This window comes from Orcinus orca, chromosome 3 (assembly GCF_937001465.1).
Source record: "Orcinus orca chromosome 3, mOrcOrc1.1, whole genome shotgun sequence".
Classification (NCBI taxonomy): Eukaryota; Metazoa; Chordata; class Mammalia; order Artiodactyla; family Delphinidae; genus Orcinus; species Orcinus orca.
This window is the reverse complement of record NC_064561.1, coordinates 19,493,918-19,515,712: the sequence shown is the minus strand read 5'-3', so window position 1 is coordinate 19,515,712 and position 21,795 is coordinate 19,493,918. Positions and strand designations below refer to the sequence as shown.

Sequence of the window (21,795 nt, the reverse complement as noted above, 5' to 3'; positions counted from 1 at the left end):
CTGGCGGCCAGGTGTGCCCGGCCTTATCGGGACCGAACCTTGTTGCGCCTTTCAGCTACAAACCGGCCTGAGGGTGTAGAACTAAACCTGAGGTCTGCCTGCTTCAAACCACTGGCCGGTTCCCCAGGGAGCCTCATACCCCACCTTCCTTGCCCTTGAGGTCTTGGCGAGGGCGCCCCCTGCTGCCTTGGAAGTGGGAAGAGTTGGGAATGGGGTCGTGGCAGGCAGTCCACCCCAGATCAGCCCCTGGAGGCCCGGAGCAGCAGGCCCGAAGGGATCTGGATTTCTTTATTAACAGACATGAGCACGACCTGTTACAGAAGTTTGTGCTTTCCAAAAAACAGTTACTGAACGTGAAAAAGGAACCCAAGCAAAGAGGGAGGAGATGGAAAGGGGCCACCCATAGCCCTGACCTGAATCACGCCTAGGGCCTCCAGCCTGGGACCTGCCCAGCAGGAGGGGGCAGGAAAGGGCCAGGAAGCTGAGAGGCCCCAGCTGGGCCTGCTACTTCCTTCGGACCAGGTTGGGAGGGGTCAAGAGAAGGGGGGAGGGGGGCGGGTCCCAGGGAACCAGAGCCCACGAGCCATTTATTGCCATGTTTTAAAATTCGTGCAAAATATCTGAAGCCCTGGACAGAGAATACAAAGTGATATTTTTCCAAGAAACAGAAAACTAGGAAAAGAGGTGGGGGGAACATTTTCCCACCAGAACTTCCCCCCACGCCAGGCCCCAAGCAGGGTGAGGCCTCCACCCCGGCCAGCTGAGTGAGCAGGGAGGACTAAGAGCTACAATCTGGACCGGGTGGGAAGGGGGTGGAATTTGCAACAGCATCTCAACTACCAACGGGAGGAAAACCAGTCAACTGTACAAGTCTCCTATCAACTTTAAAAAAGAGAGAAAAGCTGTAAAAGTAGGGCCCTGTGGGTAGGGAAGCGGCCAAGTCCCCGGCCAGGGCCGGAATCCAGAGTGGGTGCCAGGCGGAGCTGCTGCAAGTGCAGGCACTGCGGGCCGTCTGGCCAGAGGCCAGCGCAGGTGGGCGGCCTTGGCGAGGGCAGCCTGAGGGCAAGCATCACCGCTAGTCGCCACCCTCGAAGCCCTCCTCCTCTTCTGGTACCGGGTCTGCATCCCAGCAGGTGATGTCGATTTCTATGGTGTAGGGAAGGGAGGGGAGTTAAGGAGATGGCCCAGCAGATCCATGCCTGTGTCCCTCCCAACCCTGGGGAGCTGTGCCAGCTGTGTGTGGGGGGGAGGGGGGCGCTGCCTGTCCACACTTGAACACAGCACCGCCACCCAAATTCTTCTCCATCACCCATCCCAGTACTACCTGGAGGCTTGTTGTAGAACATAGGAGGTGGAGCCTTTGCACACAGCTCTTCCGATTGGGCAAACTCCTCCTCCTGTGATTGGCTGAAATACCCCTCACTGGCCTGTAGGAGAAAAGGTCCATGTCACTGGGTCCCACCCAGCAGGACTAGGGCTGACCTACCAGGCCTGAGCACGTTTCCCCTGCAACCAGCGATTCTATCAGCGGTTGCCAGGCAAACACAGATGCCCGCCTTGGGAATAAAAGCAGAGCTGGCCCAGGGAGGGGGAATGAAATACAGCTTCCCCCCCACCCCCGAACAATGTGGGTCACAGAGAAAGGGGGCAGGGTACTGCTGTAAGCCTAAGGAAGGCAGGGTCAGCCCCCTGCTCCAGCCCTGACCACTTCCCCTCCCATTAGGCAGCCCCAGCCCCACCTGGGTCCCCTCCTTCTGGGTGGTCTCGCCATTGGTCAGCAGCTGGGGCTCTGGCTCCAGCTCCGGCTCCGGCTCCTGATCCAGCTCCTCTAGAGCTGAGGGCAGAGTTGGAGCCTGGGGGGCAGCCAGGGGCTCCCCTTCTACTTCCTCCCCTGGGTCACAGAAGGTGGCTGGTGGCTCAGGCAGCTCATCAAAATTGAGAAGGTTGGCACTGCCTTCACCAGCCGGCGGCAGTGGCTCCTGAGCCACCTCGTCCAGCAGGGGCACTTCTGCCAGAGTGACTTCGGCACCTGAGGGTGGTGTGGGGGCCCTAGGCTCAGCCTGGGGTACGGAGGCCCCTTCCCCATTGCCAGGCCATAGGTCAATGAGGCTGGCAGTGGCAGGGGTGATGGTGTTGGCAACACTGGTGTCAGCAGCGGCAGCGTCGGTTTCAATGGCATCAGCTGCTGGGGTGTCAGCTGCAGAGGCTCCAGCCATGGCAGGCTCTAGAGAGGCAGCCAGGACTGCCTGCTCTGTAGGCGCCATGAACATCAAGTCCTCTGTGGGGCTGCCTTGGCCCTGGGGAGGCTCTGGTGCCTGAGGGGACTCCTCCAGGGGGCTGGCCCAGGCCTGAGGGTCTGCTGCTCTGGCTTCCTTGCTGGTCTCTTCACTATCCAGGCCGGGGCTGGGTTCCTGGGTCTCTGTCAAAGCACAGATGGAGGAGACATGTGATCAGCTCCCAGGAAAGGATGCAGGCCCTGGGCAGGCACCCTACAGTACCCTGCCCACCCACTGAGGAGTCCAGGAAAGAAGGCCTCCACTAAGACTTCCATGCAGAGTGCCTTCTAGCACCCACTGGTCCCCACTGCCCCTTTACCTAGTGTCTTTCAACCTCTCAGCAGCCCTGGGAGGAAGGCGCAATCCCCACTCCAGGGAGACACTGAGGTTCAGAGAGGGCAGGTCTGACCAGGGCTCCTCGCTGCCCCAGCCACTTCCAGGGCAGTACAGTCTGGCCCAGATCCCTGGGGGGTTGTTACCATGGCCATTTGGCGTTCCCAGCCCAGGGGCTAGGGTCGTTCACACACCTTGGGCTGCTGGGGGTGGTGGTGGCAGTGGTGGAGGCTGCGAGGACGTGACCTCATCCAGGGCCCGCTCGATCTGCTCAGTGACAGGGGTAGAGGCCATGCTGGAGTCAGATGGGCTCCGGGCAGGGATGGGGGTAGGCACCATCCTCCGGTGGCTGTCCAGGTGGCTGCCTGTGGAACAAAAACCCCTAGGCTGGTCAGTAAGGGCCAGGGAGCCAGGTGGAACCAGGATTGTCCACCTTGGGGCCTGACCAGCCCCTCCTCTCTAGAGTCTGGGTCGGGGCTGGGAGCTCCCCAGGCCCCCCAGGGGCCAAACCACAGCTCCAGACCCTATAAGCCAGGCCCCTAAGGGCCAGTGTCCCTTCAGGGCCAGGGGAAAGAGGCAGGCGGTACCTGCTCTGGGGACAAACACCAGAGGTCAGCAGTCAGGCTGGGGGAGTGAGGGCAGGGGGGCTGCTGGGAAGCGGGGGGCCCTCCTTACCCCCCCCACGGAGGCCTGGGGTCTGCTACCTACATGGGAGGGAGGAAGAGAGGTTTGGGGTGCGGTGACAGGTGATATAGGGAAAGGGAGTCCGTGGAGGGGAGGAGGAGGAAGAGGAGGAGGAGGAAGGCCCACTGTCCGATGCCTTTATGAAAGGGCAGTACGGACGACCTGCCAAGAGAGACAGACAGAGAGAGAGACAGAGGACAAGAGAGGGTCAGTCTCCCCCACCCCCACCCCGAGGCCTCATCCACCCCCAAGCTGGCCCTGGATGTCCAAGCTGCCTTCAGCCAGGGCGCACATTCAGCCAAGCTGGGCCAGAGCCTCAAGCCAACAGATGACTCCACCACACCAGCCACACACAGCAAAGAGCCTGATACGCCACAGTGCAACCAGCCTCAGGGCAGCCGACGCCTCGGAACAGCCTGCCCCACCCCTCGGATCAGCCTGCCCCACCCCTGGAACCCTAGCCCAGAGCCAAGCACACAGAAGGGGCAAACAGACCAGCAGACAAGGAGCGGAAGGGGGCTTCAAGGAGAGGTGGAAGCTGCACAGGGAGAATCCAAACAGGGAACCCTGGGTACAGGCTCCAGGCTGCTCAAACTCAGGACCAGGGAAAGAGCCCACTCCCCATGCACCCACAGGCCTTCAGATAAGACCTAGTTCAACCCCAGCAGGGCTACTCCTTGCAGCCAGGGGGATGCCTTAGCCCTTGTGTGAAATGCCCAGATGGCTCGAGCACAGCCCATTGCTCAGCCCAGGCCCAACACTGACCCTGCCCGAGCCCTTCTCAGCCCTGCCACCTGGAGGTGGCGGGTGGAAGCACACTCAATGACTGGCCTTGCCTTCTCCAAGGGGTCCTTGGGCAAGGTTTCCCTTCCAAGAAAGGTCCCAAAGAGGCTCAAGGCCAAAACCTGAGGAGTGGGGATTGGGTGGGGGTGGGAGCTGGGACTACCTGGTCGGTGGTTGAAGGGTGAGGGCACATCACAGCTGCCTGCGGAGGCCGATGCAACTCTTTCCTGCTGCTTAAAGAACTCCCGTGGGTTATCAGGTCGCTGGGCAATAATGGCTGCTGCCTCCTGGGGGCACATGGAAAGGGTCAGGCCAGGCGGGGCCCGACTGAGGCAGCCCTACCAAACTCAGATGTCTGGTCCCCCTGGCTCTCACCTCTACCTCCGATTCTGACTTCTTCATCTGGGTCTCTTCCTCCTCATCCCGCTGGTCACCCTGGAAACCAAAAGGGAAAGTGTTCTGAGCACCCCACTCCCACAAGAGCTCTTGGCTTTCTTACAGCCCCTATGTTTCCTCCACTATCTGGAACCACTTTCACGACCCAGTCACACAGCACCTTCTATCTGCAAGGTCCTCAGCCACCTCATCTCCAGTCCAGACAGGCCCCTGGGCACCCCAGGACACCCAGGAGCACTCCCTGATTTGCAGCTAACTTTTCTCGAACCTCCTACCCCAGCACCTAGCCAACCACACCTCCATCACTGCTGCGTGGATCTTGGTATCACGACTGAGGTTTCTTCATTAGTCCCCTGCCTCCTTGTTCTCTTTCCCCCCATTTCTTCTCTACAGACCTGAAAGGATCTTTTCAAAATGTTAATTAGTCGCCATCACTTAAAAATCAGGTTTTCTTACTGAGATCAAGGATCTCCAGTTTCTCTTGAAATGCCAGAAGCCCTGGCAACACAGGCCAGCGTGTCCCAAAGCAGCCATCGACTAGAGCTGCACTGTAGCAGCCCACAGGGTGTGTGTTGTCCAGTTCACCACAGTCCCCACCACTCCCTACTGCCCTTCACATGCCCACTTCACTCGCTGTTTTGAGATTGCAACCACAGGAATAAAGGTAGGTGGGGCCCCTTTGCTTGGCCCATGTTCCCTTCTCCCTGCCTGATCTAGTCCATCACCTCTCACAACGCTCCCCTCCCACCCTGACTCGCCCACACCCTGTTAGATGTAGGCATAAAGTCCTCAGCATGATGTAGTTGCAGTTCCTGGAACATGCATACAACTTCCCACCTCCGTGCCTTGGCATGGGAGACGAATATCTCTCCCCAAGTACCCGATCCCCACCCCAGGTCCAGCTCTTCCTGCTTCCGGCCTCAGCTTGGGCACTGCCTCCTTGGGAAGGGGTCCCTGGCCCATTCAGGTCATTTCCTTCCCTGGGTCCCCATGAGGTGTTCCAGGCATACACCACAGATTACACTGCGTCATAATTTCCTGTTTCTGGATCATCTCCCCACCCTCTGTGTGTAATACAGGATAAGAACTCACTTATGTATGTGAGTGGCCAGCCCAAGGTTCAGTTCATACCTGTTTCCTCAGTTGAACTCATCACACCAAAAGCCTCAAGAGGGTTGTCACCCCAACTGCCACTTTGTGTCTTCCAGAATGAAGTCTAAACTCCTCCTCTGACCTTGCTCTCTCCTCCCAAATTTCCCAGTGGGCTCCAGTCATTGGGGAAGGCTCCTTGCCTTCCCCCCAAAATGTACATCCCACCAGCCTTTGCTGTTACGCTGCCCCTGCCTAGTATAACCTTGCTAGGTTCCTCTGCCTTGTTCAAAAAAAGGACCAGAGGCAGCTTACCACAAAAACCTTAACTACATAACACTGTGAAAAAAACACTGAAACAAATTAGAGCTTGGGGTTGGAGAGAGACATCAATGCACTAACCATAAAAGTCAATAGCATTGCTATGCCTGAGCATCTTCAGATAAATGGAAGCTCCCCGGCATCCCAGGCAAAAAGGGAACTCACATAAGGAATGCAATTCTTATCAGAAGAGAGAAAGCAGAATAGCTCCTTAAGCCAATATAAAGCACTTCTAAATTCCAAAGTTTCTCATGTGGGAATTCCCTCAGAGGACCTGAAGTTGCAGGGTAACCACAGTGACCTGCTAAAACACCTACTGTCACTGTCACATGAGCCACACTTGAAGGGCCAGATGAGACTATAAAATAATGATGTGACACTGTAAGCCTTTGCCTGAAACACTGGTAATTGGTTGAAGATGAGCAATCAGTTCAGTGGGTTCACTATACTATTCTTTCTACTTTTGTGTACGTATGTGAAATTTTCCATAAAAATAAGCTTTTTCGAAAAGAAATTGCTCTGAATGGATGAACAAAATCTGGTATACATATACAGTGGAATATTAACAGCTTTCAAAAGAAAAGACATTCTGACACATGGATAAACCTTGAAGATGTTATGCTAAATGAAATAAGCCAGTCACAAAAGGTAAAATAACGGCGTGATTCCATTCATACAAGGTACTTTGAGTAGTCACATTCTTAAACACAGAAAGCAGAAAGCAGTTGCCAGGGGCTGGGGGAGGGGGCAGTGGGGAGTTAGTGTTTAATGGGTACAGAGATTCAGTATGGGAAGATGAAGAAAATTCCGGAGATAAACAGTGGTGATGGCTGTACAATATAAATACACTTAACACCACGGAACTGTACACTGAAAAATGGTAAAGATGGTACGTTTTATGTTATGTACACTTTGCCACAATTAAAAATAAACTAATTAATCAATTAATTGTAAAAAAGCCTTGTTCATCTTGTTCTCCACCATGTTTCTCACACTGGCACATGGCAGGTGGCAAGGGTTTGCTGAATGAATGAGGCTGCAGCTTACTAACCACACGTCCTCTCCACCCCCAGGGGCTAACGTGAGTGGAATGACCTATGACAGCCATTAATGCCAGTGCCGGCAGGGCTGTCCTGCCAGCTCCCTCCCAGCCTCCTGTGGGTGTGACCTTGGAGTCTGTCTGAGTCCCCATGGCCCAACGGCTACCCAACACAGTCCCAGTCCAGATGACTACTGCCCACCTCCTGTCCTAAACTCTACCATGCTCAGCTTTGAATGATCTTAACTATTTCTCAAGTATAAAATTCAATTCAAAGCATGAAGATTTGACTCCACTGTGATTTTGAAGGGGTCAATCATGATGACCCTATGGGCCATCCCAGTGTTTGGAGGTTCAGCCAGCACCCCTGGAACAAGTACCTGTTCTCAAAGAGACACTACACACACTTGTATGTAGATGCTCAGAACTCCAGCCCAGATCCATTCAATGGCTCTGCAGTATTCTTGCCGTGGGGACCAGGCCTCGAGCCCCATATAAGTGCAGGAAGCATGTCTAATCCACCTCGAGCCCCTCAGGCCCTGCTGGGCAGGGGCAGGAGGAGCCTGGTCAGTGAGGGTCTGGGTCAAGGTAGATTTTCTCTTTCGGTCTAGAGTATTAGCTTCTCCAAGGAGGTCTCTTTCCACAGCCAGGGAACAGAGCCTCACATGATCGGGTACCAGGCCTGACACTGCATGCTACCCCATGCCCATGCAGCGGTACCCAGAATGCCCAGCACTGTCCCCAAGACACTTACTCCCCCCGCAACAGGCGCAGGAACACGAGGACCATCCTCGCTTCCCTGGGCAGGAGACAGGAACCCCGACTAAGAACTTACAAAGATAGACTGCTCCTTCAACCGCCTCTTGGCCTCCTCTGCTTCTAAAGTCTGTTGTTTCCTCCTGGAATGAGAGGTGCAGGCAAGCCTTCAGGATAGGCCCACGTGGGGCCCACGGCCCAGCACCCCGGGGGCGGGGCGGGGCGCACCTGTGCTCCTCGATCTGCTGCTCCCGCTCCCGGTAGCGCCGCTCCCGCTCCTCCTGCTCCTGCCGCTCCTGCTCCATCCGCTCTTGCTCAAACCGGAGTCTCTCATCCAGAGCCTTCTTCCGCTCCTCCTCCTTCCTCAGCTCTTCCTCCTTCTGCAGCACCCCGTGCCAAGGCAGTGCAGGCCCTGAGCCTGGGGCCCGCCCCAGCCCTCCAGCCCATCCCCAACCCAGGGTTCTGAGAACTCAGGGGCTCGCTCTTTCAGTAGGGGAAGCACGTAGGATGGCCCATGCTGTGCAAGCGAGGCCCTTAGGGAGAGAAGGCAGAGCTACCCCATGGGGTTAGGACAGGGAGTGGCAGCTCAGCCTGCAGGCCGGGGTCAGGGTCCACACCTTGGCCTGCTCCCAGAACTGCTCGCGGTTAATCCGCTTCATCTCCACAGCTGCGTCGGTCTTCTGATAGGTGGTGCCCTGCAGAGTCAAGCGGCCTGGCGTGAGCGCAGCCCACAGGCCGAGTGCTCAGGAGCCCCCACACACAAAGGGTGAGGACTGAGAGGAACCGGACGGCGGAGCCCTGGGCAGGGCCAGCCTGCCCGGGGCGCACACTGACCACCGGCTCGGCGTTCTCATCCTCACGCAGCCGCAGTCGGTGCAGCACGGGGCTGGAAAGCCGTGCCAGCCCGTTGGAGAGCCGCTGCCCGATGGCGCCCGCATCTATGTCTTCCACACTGCTGGCGTTCACGATCACATCGACGCCCTGCAGCAGGAAGAAGGCGTGTTCAGGCGGCAGGGCTCCCTCCCATCACCGCCCCCATAAGCCCTGACCCTGCTCGCACCTGGAAGAACTCGGCCACCTTAGCCACGTGGCTGGCACAAGCACATTTGCGGGCATCAGGCACATCTTCGCCAACCTGCAAAGTACCCAGCGAAAGGGGGTGTCGGGAAAGGACAAGAGTTGGCGGCAGGCTGAGGCCCAGGGCTCTCTTCCCGGGACTAGTGGGGTTCTCTCCAGCAGTGTCAGTGAGTGGAGTGGGATGGAGGATAACCGTTCTTGGGCCTTCGGCTCCCTTCCCCAGCCCATAGCTGCATACCCAGTTGATGAGCACGTATTTCGGCAGAGCAGCCTGGGAGTCCTTGACGCTGCAGAAGCCATACATCACCTTCTGGTTCTCAAAGTGGCCAGAGAGCTCCTGCAAGCCCCCATCTGGGGGAATCAGGAGGGTGTCAGGCGCCATCTCCTGAATCCCTCCCCCACAAAGGGCCTGGAACCCAAAGCAAAGACTCTTCTTGTGGGCTCTGCAGGCACCGCCAGAGATCTGGAAGTCCCAGAGTTCTGTGTTGGTGTGAAAGAGGCAGCAGGCAGGTGTGAGCTTTGCCTCTGAATCCCCCAGGACCTTGGGGAAGAACTGAGGAAGTGTTCTTCACACATGAAGTCTCACGCGGGGCTGGCACCCACTGAGGTAAAATAAAACCTTTTAGGGCTCTCAAGAAAGTGGGGTGATCTGGGCCATCCCTGCCAGGCCCATTCCCGTCTAGCTGTGTGACTTCGGGCAAGTCACTCTCCCTCTTTGAGGCTCAGTCTTCTCATAATCAAACAGGAAACAAGTCTCCCTCCCTCCCCACCCTGGGGATCTTAGGGATAACCACAGGAAGGACACTTGGCCAGACAAGTGTGGGTCTGCTGGATGAAGGCAGCGAGGTGGCCTGGAGCCAGGCGGGTGGGGAAGAAAACAACCGGAGGGGCGAGCGGAGAGGAAGGCAAAGGAATGGCTGGAATTCTTACCTCCTGACGCTGCAAGCTTGAGGTCATCTGAGCCATCCTCATATGTGTACAGAGCCCTGGGGAGAGGGAGGGGTGGCTGGGAGAACTGGCAGGGCCCAGGCAGCCAATTTTGGGTGGAGACGGCTCTCGGTGATAGGAGGGATACAGAGGGGGCAGGACAGGAGGGGGGTTCCAGCCCAGCACTTAAGCCTTGTCACCATGACAACAATGGCTAAGCACCATTTCAGGCTGGAACCCAGTGGGGGACAGTCTGGGATCTGATGGAGGGAGGCCTGGGTCAGGTGGGGAGCAGGCAGTGGGGAAGAAATCGCTGCCCAGTCGCTTGCTTCCAGTGAGCCAGTGTGTTGCGTCCTCGGAGCCCTGGCCCTAGCAGCCTGCAACTCAGCCAGCGGTGTGAGATGGAGATTCCAAGGCGACGGTTCCTTGGTTACCGTTCCCTGGCTACCGCTCCTCATCCCCATTGGCCGTTGCCAGGAACCTACCTGGCGCGTGCCTCGGTACCCACTGCCCCTCCCCCCACACCGAGGGGGATGGGGAGAGAGAACCTGGTGCTGTTCAGCTCTGGGCATCCCCTGGTAACTATGGCAACCCAGCAATTGGCACGCGACTGGCCCACCCCAGCTGCATTCTCCTGAACACAAAGGACCCCAAGGGGACACGCCCTCAGTCTCAATCTCAGTCTCTCTGAAATGGGGATGAGGTCACCATGGTCACTCCTGCCTGGACTCTGGCCCCTGGGTGAATGTGCTCTCCTGGCCTTCCAGCCCTAGGCCTCCTCCGCCCTAGCTGAGGCTCTGGCCTCTTGGGACTGCTGGCCTTGCCTTCCCTCTCAGCTTTGGCAGAAAGCTGACCTAGCAGCCTTCCTCCTTCCTCCTCCTCCCTAGCTTTTTCTTCACAGGTAGCAGTGGCACAGCATCCATTTCACAGAAGGGAAGACAGAGATAGCTCCTCCCCAGGACCCACTTGGAGGACAGGCTTGGGGCCAGGAATAAAGGTCATGTACCGGAGGTGCAGGAGGCTCAGCCCCTCCCCCAAGCTCCCCTTTCCTTACTGCCAAGGTAGGGGGCTAGGAGGGGAGGAAGCAGGAGCACCAGGGAGATGCAGAAGAGAAAGCGAGCAGGGAGAGGAGGCAGACAGAGAAGACAAGAGAAGGGAGGGAAGTGAAGGGATGAAGAGAAAATGAAGGAGCAAGGGAAATGGGAGGGAAGGAAAGAGGGAGGAGAGAAGAGGGAGGAAGGGAGAGAGGGAGGAGGGTGGAGGGCGGAGCAAGGAGGGAGCAGGGAGGGCCTGGTCCAGGCCCAGCCCCATGAGGTCAGCACAAGTCACTGCCAGAGCCAAATGGGCCCCCAGCCCCCTGCTTCTCGGGATCCCTCCCTCCTGAAAGGGACACAGGTGGGCTGTGGGGCCGGGAGCTCCTGGTCCAACTGTTGCCCAGGCTACAGTCCTGGCAGCTGCTTCTCAACACAGCTGTCCCACCACCTGTCTGGCTGCCCTAAACCCACCACTGGGAACAAAAGGCCCTTAGAGAAGCAGGGTCTTCCCTTCTCCATTCCACAGATGAGAAACTGAGGCAGAACTCCAAGACCCTGGTTCCCAGACACTGCTCTGGCCATCACACCTCCCTGGGGTGACTTGTCAGCCTCTCCTAGGCTCTCTGAGGGACCCTGGCTCCTCCCAGGAACCTGCCCCTTCCATTCTTTATTCCTTGCCTACCCACCTGCAGCCACCTTTCCTGCTGCAGCCCTGGCCCTTACCTGGTGGAAACCATAGCTAAGTTCAAAGGTTTCAGCAGGCCTTCAACCCTGAGCTCCGCCCACCTGCCTTTCCAGCCAGACCTCCGTATCCATACCATACACTCGGGTCACATTGGATGGCTCCCTGATTCCCAGCACAGTTCTGGATATTTCCCAACCTGGAGCCTCTGCATATGTGGTTCCCTTCACAGGGAGGCCAGACCTGTTTCTCCACCCATGCCCATCCCTGACTGAAATCTCTCAGGGACCCAATGCCAGCTCCCATGAAGCCCTGCCCTGCGCTGCATCTCCCCAAAGCGCTTACCACACTCCAGCAGGGACAGGAAGAGGCACCTGAGCCTGCCCCAGATCTCACTAGACCACCAGTGCTTCTCAAACACATTCGAGGTGGCCTGAGCCTTGGGTGGGTGGGAGCTGGTGAAACTGCAAGGAATCAGGATGGAGGGGGGCAGGAATCTACACCACCTCCAATCCCTGGAGACAGACACTGTCCTGAACTATAAGCTTCGTGAAGGTGGGACCATCTCGGCCAGAGAAAGTGGACTGGGGTGAGGTGGGAGCTGAATGTAGCAGCTCCAGGGAGATCCTGGGGTCAGCTGAGGATGGGGGGCTCAGGGCAGGTGGATTCTTCAGGACAATCACACTCTCAGGATATCAGAACTGGAAGGGCCTTGGGTATCCCAGGTATGGTTGAGCCCAATCCCCTTTTCCTCTTTTCAAGAGGACCAGAGAGGAGCAGAGACTTGGTGTGGCTATGTATAGCGAGTCGGATCACATCCAGGACAACACTAGTTCTTTTCACTACACAGTCTGACTTCCTGGGTCCCCTGCTGCCAGCATCAGGGCAGCGGTCCATTTCAGAGTGAGCCACCTAGGAGTGAACTCCCCCACCCCTACTCCCCACTCAGAGGCAAGGTAAGGGAGGGAAGTGCCAAGCCCCGTTTGCCCAGACAGCAATTTTACCCAAGACGCCCTCCTCCAGCCTCTGAGTACAGGGTCTGCCCCTGAGTCTTGAGACTCCACTGTACCCCTGGTTCTGTGCTAGGTGCTGGGGGCCCTGATGTCCCCTTCTGCAGGTTGATCCTCACATCCTTTCTACCAAATGTTTATCTGGGCCCTTGGGAGTAAGCAAATGTATGTATGTATGACGGTGCATGTGTACATCTGTGTGTGTCCCACACACAACGCAGATTGGGGTGGGGGAGGGGTGAGGCACGCCAGTGATGAATAACTCACTTTGGCCACATGGATGCTGCTGGGTGGTGGGAGCCCAGGCCTCTGCTGAGCAGGATGTGGGCCAGCAGTGGCTGTGGGAGCTCTGCCTTTGGGAAGGTAGGGGTAAATGGGGTGGTGGCAGGCAGCACCCCTGGACTGGAGGGCAAGGGTTCCAAGGTGGGCTGTGCCTCTCTCCAGGCATGGCCCATATCCCAAGGCCAGCTCCTCCACCAGGCCAAGCCGGCCACTTGCCCTGAACTCCTCCCATGATCTCAGTCCCCATGGGGCAGGGCTGGGACAACGGATGGGCCGCTTGCCCGCTTAGCCTGTGCTGGCCTCTCCTATGACTGACCCGCAGGACACGAGAGCTTGCTTGTCTCCCGCGTCCATCCCTCCAGGCCTGGCCGCCCGCCAGTGCTGCAGTACTGTGGCATGGATGCCTGGCCATCTTGTCCCCTCCTCCAGCCCCCAGGTCAGTGTCCTCCCAGCATGAGGGTGAGGCCATCCCAAGTGAGGTCCCTCAGACCTGCCTTCACTTTGTGTTTCCTGCCTGCCAAGGGGAGAAGAGCCCTAGGGAACAGAATGGGCATCTGCCCCAGGAGAAGAGTATCTTGGGAGGATGATGATTCCTGAATGGGGCAGTGTGAAACCCCCTGGCTTTCCTGCCACCCTGGGGACTCCAGTCCCAGAGCAGGTGGTCCAACCCCTCCCACAGCCTAGGCGGAGACAACAGCTGGGGAGGGAGGAGAGGGCAGCCCAGCTCCTCCCCCACAGAGGAGCTGAGAGCCCCTTGCCCCTGGGCCACCGGGCTAGGGGCTCAGTGGATCCACTCACCCCCTCATCCTTCTCTGGGAACTCCCTGCAGAGTGGTGCGCCTGGGGGCTTCCTCCCAGGGACCCCACCTGGCTCCCTAGGCAGGCAGTTCAGTTCCTTTGGCATGTCCCAGCCCAGCTGCCTACTCCCTGAAATCCCCTTGGCATCGAGGAGAGCACTTATCCTTGCCTCCTCCTCGACCCCTCAGGGGAACAGGAGTCACTTGGCGGTGGCCCTGTGGCAATGAACGTCTTTCCATCACACCCCAACTCCGAGAGGCCCCCCGGTGGGCGGGGCGCCCCGGCCCCCAGCCCGCTCTGCTCCTCCCCCGCCCTAGCTTTCCTTTGTGCTGTGGCCGGGGCCGGGTTCGGCCGGGTAGGCTGCGCTGGCTCTGCTAGCTCGGTCCCTGCCCCGTCCTCGCCCGCTCAAAGGTGGCAAAGGTGCCCTTGGCCGCCCATGCACACCTGTCCGCCCGGCCCGAGGCAAAGGGGAGGGGGCGGGCGATGGGCTTCCACAAGGCCGGGAGGCCCCGGGCCACACATCTGGACCCTGCGTCTCTCCAGCCCGCGTCCGGCCACCGTTCCCACCGCGCGGCTGGGGCCGCCTCCGGGCGCTTGGGGCCCGCCGGTGCCCCGCCTGGCCCGGCCCGGCCCCTCCCCCGGCGCGCACAAAAGCAGCCCCTCCCTGGCCCTCCCGGGCCGCTGCACCATTTCGGGGTCTCCCCCTCCCTCCCGGCTGCGGGGCGACTGGGCCGGGTGGAAACAAAGGCGCGGCAGCGCGGGGACAAAGGGGCTGGGGGGCGGGGGCGGGGGCTCACCAGTCGGCCGCGCTCTCCTCCCGAATCACCTCCTCGTACGCCGCCAGCAGCTCCAGGCGGTGGCCGCTGAAGCTGACGCCGGCCATGCTGCGGGCCGGACCGAGGCCGAACGGACAGACGCACGGACGGACGGAGAAGGAGGGAGGGAAAGAGGGAGTCGCCGCGCCGCCGCCGCCTCGGAGCCTCTGCAGCGTTGCGAGCCGAGCGAGCCAGCGGCCGGGGGAGGGGAGCCGGCCGGCGGGGGGCGGGGGGCGCTGGCTCCGCCCGGCTCGCTCACTCCGCGCGCTCGGTCCTAGCGCCGCCCCGACCCGGCCGGGGGGAGGCCCGCCCCCCCTTCCCGGCCTGCCCCGGGGCGCCCCCACGCCCCTCGCCGTCAGTCCCTGCACCCCGCGCCCGGGCGGGTATACCCATCTGCACGGGTCCATTCTTCCCCAGTCCCAAATTCTCACCTGTGGTGTCCCCAGCCACAAACCTAGCCCCGTCCCCACCTCTCCAATCCCTATCCAGGCCCAGCTTCATCCCTCTCCTTCCCAGCTCCCGGTCCCAATCCCAAATCCACTCCATTCCAATCCGGCCCAGCCCCACTCCGTCCTTAATTTATCTCCACCCAGCTTCACCCCTATCACTGGTCCATCCCAACCTCCAGCCCCAACCCAATTCCCGTGCCAGCCGCCCCTGGCCCATCTGCAGCCCATCCCCACCTCTGAAAGGCCCATTCCTAGTCCATCCTCATCACTGTCCACTGCTGTCTTCATCTCCAAATCCAGCCCATTCCTTTCCCCTCCCAGCTCCAGCCCCACTCCCAACCCCATGCTTAGCACACACCCACTACCCATTCATCAGACCCCATCCCTAGCTGCACCCTCCTCTTTCCAACCTACCCTATTCCCATTCTGATCCCTGTTCCCAACCACACCCCTCCATCCCTGCCTCCTAGACCATTCTCAGCTCCTTACCCCAACATTGCCAACCTCTACCCCATCCCTGCCCTACCCTATGCTGAGCACCCCTCCCTTACCAGCTGCCCCCTGAGTCCTCTCAGGTGGGGCTAGACTAGGAGATCCTTTGCCTTCTCTCCCAAGCCTCAGGCCTCCCAGAGGAATCTAACCCCAGACTCTCAGGGCAGGGCTCCTCCAAGGACACTCCAGGGCCAGCTTCCTGGCACCTTAATTTCCCAAAGCTCTGAACACAGAAAACACTGGGGCCTAAGAGGAGTCCCTCGAGGGGAAGTGGACACCACTGCCAGGGCCTCCTGGAGCATCTCTGCTCCTGTCTGAGCTGGAATCCTGAAACCCTCTGCAGCTCTCAGAAGCCTTTACCACCACCTACAAAGCCTCCCACCCCTGTCTTCCCAGAGGAGGTGACAGAACCTGAGCAAACTTTACCTGGTCCAATCTGGGAGGTGGTGGGGCTGGGCCTCTGAGTTCTGAGTTGGGTAACCAGCTGGGCCAAGAGGAGGAGAGCAGTGTGTGCACTGATCTCCAGCAGTGGGTCCCAGCACTTTGGGGTGGGAAGAACCTCTTAAAACTCAATACATTTCATGTGAACTCTCTGCGTCCACTATGCCCATGGACCCCTGGTTTCTCCACAGCCCCCACTTGGAGCAAGTCCCAGGCAGAGTCAGTAGGATTTCCGGGGAGGGAGGAAGACCCCACAGCAGGGCTGAGGGGTGCCTGGGAGCGGTAGGTAGAGGGATCTCCAGCCTCGTCCCTTCCTGCTTCCTTTGACTTTTCCCAGCCCAGAATGCCTTTCATCTCCCCATCCCGAAGCCCCCTCCCCAGCCTCCTGCTCACTCAATTTCACATCCAAAAAACAGAAGCCCTACCTGCATGCTCTCCCTTCCTCAAATTCCTACTTCCCCCCAGCCACCTACAAACTCCAGCCACACCCACTCTTACCTCTTTGCCATCTATATTTTTAAACAAACTTAATTTTAGAACAGTTTGAAATTCACAGAAAAATTACAAAGATAGTACAGAGTCCCCATATGCCCCATGCCCAGTTTTCTCTATTTTCAGGGGAGCAAGAAGTTTCCCTGCTCACCCTCCTTGGAGCCTACCCTTCACCCCTCCACATCATTATCATCCTATAATTTGTACATCTGTAGTCTGTCTCCTTCCCGCATTTCCCTGGCACTGCTCTGGCCAAGGTCACCAGAGACCACTAAATTGCCAAGTTCAGTGGCCCTGTTGTAGTCCTCAGTTTCCTCAACCGGTGGGAGCAGGGTGACCAATGATCACTACCTCTTCTGCAAATCTGCCTCCCATCAGCTACCTGCTGCCCCTGAAACCCACACACTCAGCCTTGGTGGGTGGGTGCTGGGTGCCTCCTTGGAGGCCCTCCCACCAGGCTTTCATGTCTACCACTCCCAGCACTGATCACCCTTCAAGTCTCTCCCACTCCTAGATCTCCAGCTCCTCCCTGCCCCTCACCCCCTCAGCACTGGGAACCTAGTCCAATGGCTTCTGGGTCCCCAGAGTGGAAAAGCCAAGAAAGAGAGAGGATTCAGATCCAGAAGCTGGTCACTTGCTGTGTGACCTTGAGGAAAATGCTTTCCCTCTCTGAGTTTCCTCTTTGACAACATGTTGTGAGGATAAGATATGACTGGATGAAGGCTTAGGAAGCAAGAACCTCTTCCCCTTCCTCCTTGCAGCCCCGCCCTCCCACGCCCACCTTCCTGCTCTGCACTCCCCCACACCTCTCAGAGAAGGCTTCAAGGCTGACATGTAGGTTTCAGGACTTTTTCAGCACCAGCTGGTGGAGCCTTCTCTGCCCTCACCCTCCCTCTGCAAGTTCCTACCAAGCACACCTTCAGAATTTGCCCTCTCATCATTACAATGCTCCCAGCACTTTCCAGGTCTTGCCCCTGGCATGGGGCCAGCCACTTTCACCACTTAGCTCTGCTCCTGAGCTGCACAGACTACCGTGTGACTTTAGACTCTGCTTGGCCTTTCTTGTCTCACTATAAAATGGGGATGATAATGATGGTACCCACCTCATAAGGTCTGTTTGAGGAGGTTTTTTTTTTAATTTGTTTATTTTATTTATTTATTTTTGGATGTGCTGGGTCTTTGTTGCTGCGCATGGGCTTTCTCTAGTTGCGGTGAGCGGGGGGGGGGGGGGGCTACTCTTTGTTGCAGTGCGCGGGCTTCTCATTGTGGTGGCTTCTCTCATTGTGGAGCACGGGCTCTAGGTGTGCGAGCTTCAGTAGTTGTGGCACACAGGCTCAGTAGTTGTGGCTCACGGGCTCTAGAGTGCAGATTCAGTAGTTGTGGAGTATGGGCTTAGTTGCTCCGTGGCATGTGGGATCGTCCCAGACCGGGGCTCGAACCCATACCCCTGCATTGGCAGGTGGATTCTCAACCACTGCGCCACCAGGGAAGACCCTGTTTGAGGATTTTTAAAAAGTATCTAGAAAATGCTTAAAATGGCAACTGCACATAGTAGGTGCTATTGACACGTTGGCCATTATTACTATTTCACGGCTGGGAAAACCGAGGTTCAGAGAGGGGCAGTTACTCGCCCTGTAATACACAGCTGGTGAGTGGCAAAATCTGTATGGGAACCCCAGTCTGTCCTGCATCATTTCAGCATAGCACACACCCTCCCTGCTTCCCCTTCTAGCACCCCCATTTTTGCATCCAGGGGCTGGCCTGGAATTTGGTAGTAGCTCCTGAGGCTACAGTTGTGGGGTCTAGGGAAGGAGTCAGGGGGCAGGGATCCTAGGCGTGGAGAGCAGGATGTCTGCCCAGTGCAGTGGATGTCCATGGTCAGGCATCCCTGCCCGTCTTCCAGTTGATTTTCCACTGCAGGCTCCAGAGGGGAGCATGTGATTCAGGCCAGTGGGTCAGAACCAGTGACTGCTTCAGGAATGGACACATGACCCAAGTCAGTCCAATGGGAGCCAGCCCTGAGCTGGCCCCACTGGATGTGGGCCTGGAGCTGGCTGAGGGGCGTCTTTGCTAATAATGGGGAGAGTTGCCTGAGAATAAAGCCAGCACTGAGAAAAGCAGAACTGAGAAATGGAGGTGGGGGGAGATCTGGGGGTGGGGGGTGCGGACAGCGACCCGGGGGCTCAGAGACTCCTGGTATACATCCATGGGTACTGGATCCTGCTATGTCTGAAGCCATTAACCTTTTAAGTTAAATGAGACAGATTATCCCTTTTTTTTTTTCTTTGACAGGCGAACATAGAAGTACAAAAAAGAGAGAAAGAAGGTAAAGAATTCCAGCATTGAGTCCTCTTAATAACGTGTCTCTTTATAATCATTGGGCTATCCCTGTTTTTGCTTAAACTAGTTTGAAATGCAGCTGAGGGTCCTTCCTAGTTGACCTAGTCTCCAAGTAGTAGTCATTTTTGTCAGTGGCAAGGGACATGGGTGAAAGCTGAGTTGACCTTCTACTGCTCCCGGGCCCTGAGTGGGAGAACCTAGGCTGGTCTTGGGACTCTCCCTGGCCACTCTGTAGTGACCCCACTGCACAGTCTCCCAGGGCTGACCCCAGCCTCCTGAGTTCTCCGCAGGCTCCCAGCAAGCTTCTTCTTGCCCCACCATAGCTCCTGGAACCCTAGGGTCACCCCCACATGCCCTACCCTGCTCCACTTTAGGTCCCAGTTGGGGAGGAGCCCTTCCTCCACTCTCAGGTTTGGCTTTGGACTCAGGCCAACTCAGGTTCGAATCCCAGCCCTGGCTGCTGCCCCTGTGTGCCATGGGGCAGGGGCCTTTAGCCCGTAGCCTCAGCTCCCTTCCTATAGCAGGACTCTGTGTACCCTGTGAGTGTTCCAAGGCCCAGGTGGGGCCCAGCACCAAGAAGGCAGCACCAGAATCATCAGTTCCTGCCTGTGTACCCTGTACTCCACCACCTGTCTCCCTGCTGACTTCCAATGAGCTCAAGCTGCTCAGGGCTGGAAAATGCCCCTCCCTGGCCTGCTGTCTCTCCAGTTGCCCACTCAGCCCCCGACCAAGGGCTCTGCCCCCTCGGCTGGGGGGACTGCACTCTCCAAGGGTGCTAATGGCCTCCCATGCCCGGTACAAAGACATTTCCCAGTACCCTTGGCCTCCACCTGCATAGCCTCACACCCAAGCTTGAGAACACCGTGATCCCTGCAGTTCTGTGTTGGGGAGGGCGGGTGCTTGGAGGTGCCGTGGGGGAGCACCTTGGCCTTTGATCCATGGAGCAGCAGACCCGGGCCATTCAGGCTGGGTGGCTCTGGACAGGTCACTTTCCCTCTCTGAGGGAAAAGTCCCTCAGATGTTCAGGTCCCTCATCTGAACATCTTTAATGATATCTCTCTTAAGCATGTTTTGATGATTAAATGACATCTAAGAGATTGCTCTGTGGTTCCGGCAGAGAGAGAGGTGGCTGTTCAGAGCAGGTGCCCATGCTTGTTTTCACTTCCATCCAGACCAGCTCTGCTTTCCTGAGGTTCGGTCCCCAGCTCTCTGCTCTTTGCTCTACTCTCCCTTTACATCTGCCCTCCAATTTCTTCAACCACCTTCCCTTGGCAGGAGCCTCCAAGCTGCCTCCTCCACCCCTCTTGGCTACTCAGCTGACCACGACTGCTAGTGGTCCTCTGGGCCCACCACAGCCAAGCCTCTTAAGACAGCCGTCTACACTCTCATCTACACCCTCCCCCTTGATCTTCCAACCCTGGCATCGGCCCCAGCTCTCTGCTAAACTGATCTGGCAAACTTCACCCTGTTGCAAAAGGCCATGGGGACTCCTCGGCCTTACCTGCCTGGTTGACACTCTTGGCGACTTCTGGAAACACTCCTTTCCCGCCTGGGCTTCCCTGCCTCAAGCTCCCTCCCTCCAGAGGCTGTGGTCCTCCACTTCTGGCAGCTGCTTCTGCTTTCTCTGCCCTGTGCTGTGATGTTGCTACTCCCCCATCTCTCATATCTTCTCTATGCTGCGGCCCTGGCCATCCTCACACTGGATTTGGTCCACGTTTTTTTTTTTTTATAGGATTTTAAAAAAATCTAACTTAGTTGCCAACATTGAAAAACCAAATTTCACATAGAAGTCTGAATCTCTGGACGCTGTTGGTAAACTGGCAGATCTGGCTACAGCTCAGCATTCCCACAGGGCTGCCCCCAGAAGGCCCCCCACAGACGGCTTCCAGCAGCACTCACCATCCACCCCTCTCCATGGAAACCAAGGATGGACTGAGAGAGCTTCATGGTTCAAGAGAAGTGGGAGGGAGTATATTTCTTTGTGGAAGTGAAAGATACTCTGCATTTAATATGCCAAGGATGTCTAGGGACTTCCCTGGTGGTCCAGTGGTAAAGAATCCGCCTTCTAATGCAGGGGACATGGGTTTGATCCCTGGTCAGGGAACTAAAATCCCACATGCCACGGGGCAACTAAGCCTGAGTGCCACAACTACTGAGCTCACGTGCCTCAACGAGAGAGCCCGTGTGCCGCAAACTACAGAGCCCACGCGCCCTGGAGCCCGCGTGCCACAACTAGAGAGAGAAAACCTGCACGCCACAACTAGAGAGAAGTCCGTGCACCACAACGAAGAGCCCACGCCGCAATGAAAGATCCCGCATGCCTCAATGAAGACCCTGCATGCCTCAACTAAAGACCCGACGCAGCCAAAAAAAATAAAATAAATATTTTTAAAAAGGCAACAAGAAATTCTTAAAAAAAAATAAGCCAGGGATAACTATGTTGAAAGAAAATGACATCTTACCTGCCTTACTCCTGTTGTGACCTGCCTGGGCCCCTCTCTGGGCATCAAAGACAAGTATCTGTGATAACTACCCCAAACTCACTCCCAAATTGAATCCAAGGTGAATCTAGACTTGAATATTCTGCTGCTCCCTGAATTGGTCTCCTAAATGTCCCATAGGCACCTCATTCAGTCATTCAGCAAACATTCACTGGGCATCCACTGTGTGCTAGGCACTGTTCTAGGCTCTGGCAAGACATCATGAAATTGGAAAAACCCGAATGAACTTTTTGGCCAACCCAACAACACAGGAAGCCCTGCACTCATGCTCCAGGGGTCCTCGAGAGAACACAACAGAGAGGCCCTTCTCTTCTCTTAAAGAGGACAGGCCCAAGCATCTGTTGAGAATGACAACAACTTTAGATGTGCTGAGGTTCCTCATGCCAAGGGAGCCCTGGAGGACAGGTGGCCATGGGCGCACTGAATTGTCTTGGCCTAGTTTGGGGCCTCTCCTCAGTCCTTCTCCAGTCCAAACTTGGAACAGGAGAAATGACAGTCTCCCTGGGGTAGTGGAGGGCACCAGTGGGAAGCAAGAGACCCCAGGGAAAGATGGGGCCACCACCATAGCCTCCAGGTTTTGAGGCAGCAGACAGAAGTAAGCTTCCGAAGGATCCTCCCTGGAGCATGGCACTCAGTGCCGGCCAGTCCCAGGGCAGTGCAGCCAGCTTCGTGCCTGCCTTCTAGTCTGGCTCATGGCTCAGCATCTGTGCGACTTTGGTCAGGTTTCCTAGGCTTTCATCTATAAAATGAGAATAACTGCAGGCACCTCACAGTGTTGC

General features: G+C 57.3%; 1 protein-coding gene and 1 non-coding gene across 5 annotated transcripts; both read right to left on the bottom strand.

Moving 5' to 3' along the window:
- Positions 1 to 273: 273 nt before the first annotated feature.
- On the bottom strand, positions 274 to 16,900 carry DBN1 (drebrin 1). Of its 4 annotated transcripts, none has more exons than XM_033414922.2 (15): positions 14,284 to 16,900; positions 9,685 to 9,740; positions 8,993 to 9,105; positions 8,738 to 8,812; positions 8,512 to 8,658; positions 8,295 to 8,372; positions 7,906 to 8,057; positions 7,757 to 7,820; positions 4,452 to 4,511; positions 4,240 to 4,363; positions 3,318 to 3,455; positions 2,804 to 2,974; positions 1,740 to 2,419; positions 1,325 to 1,427; positions 274 to 1,146 (listed from the first exon to the last, which is right to left on the bottom strand). In XM_033414922.2, exons 1-15 carry the CDS (start codon positions 14,706 to 14,708, stop codon positions 1,076 to 1,078), a joined length of 2,457 nt encoding a protein of 818 aa, XP_033270813.2. In that variant the 5' UTR covers positions 14,709 to 16,900; the 3' UTR covers positions 274 to 1,075. The 4 variants fall into 4 exon arrangements, with proteins under 4 accessions (XP_033270813.2, XP_049564172.1, XP_049564173.1 ...); XM_049708215.1 differs by lacking the exon at positions 14,284 to 16,900 and adding an exon at positions 11,534 to 12,602; XM_049708216.1 differs by lacking the exon at positions 14,284 to 16,900 and adding an exon at positions 11,439 to 11,557.
- A 1,541-nt stretch (positions 16,901 to 18,441) lies between these two features.
- LOC117198417 (small nucleolar RNA SNORD97) lies at positions 18,442 to 18,560 on the bottom strand. The gene has a single exon (XR_004479578.1). It is a non-coding gene; the product is annotated as a small nucleolar RNA SNORD97 (small nucleolar RNA).
- Positions 18,561 to 21,795: the final 3,235 nt, after the last annotated feature.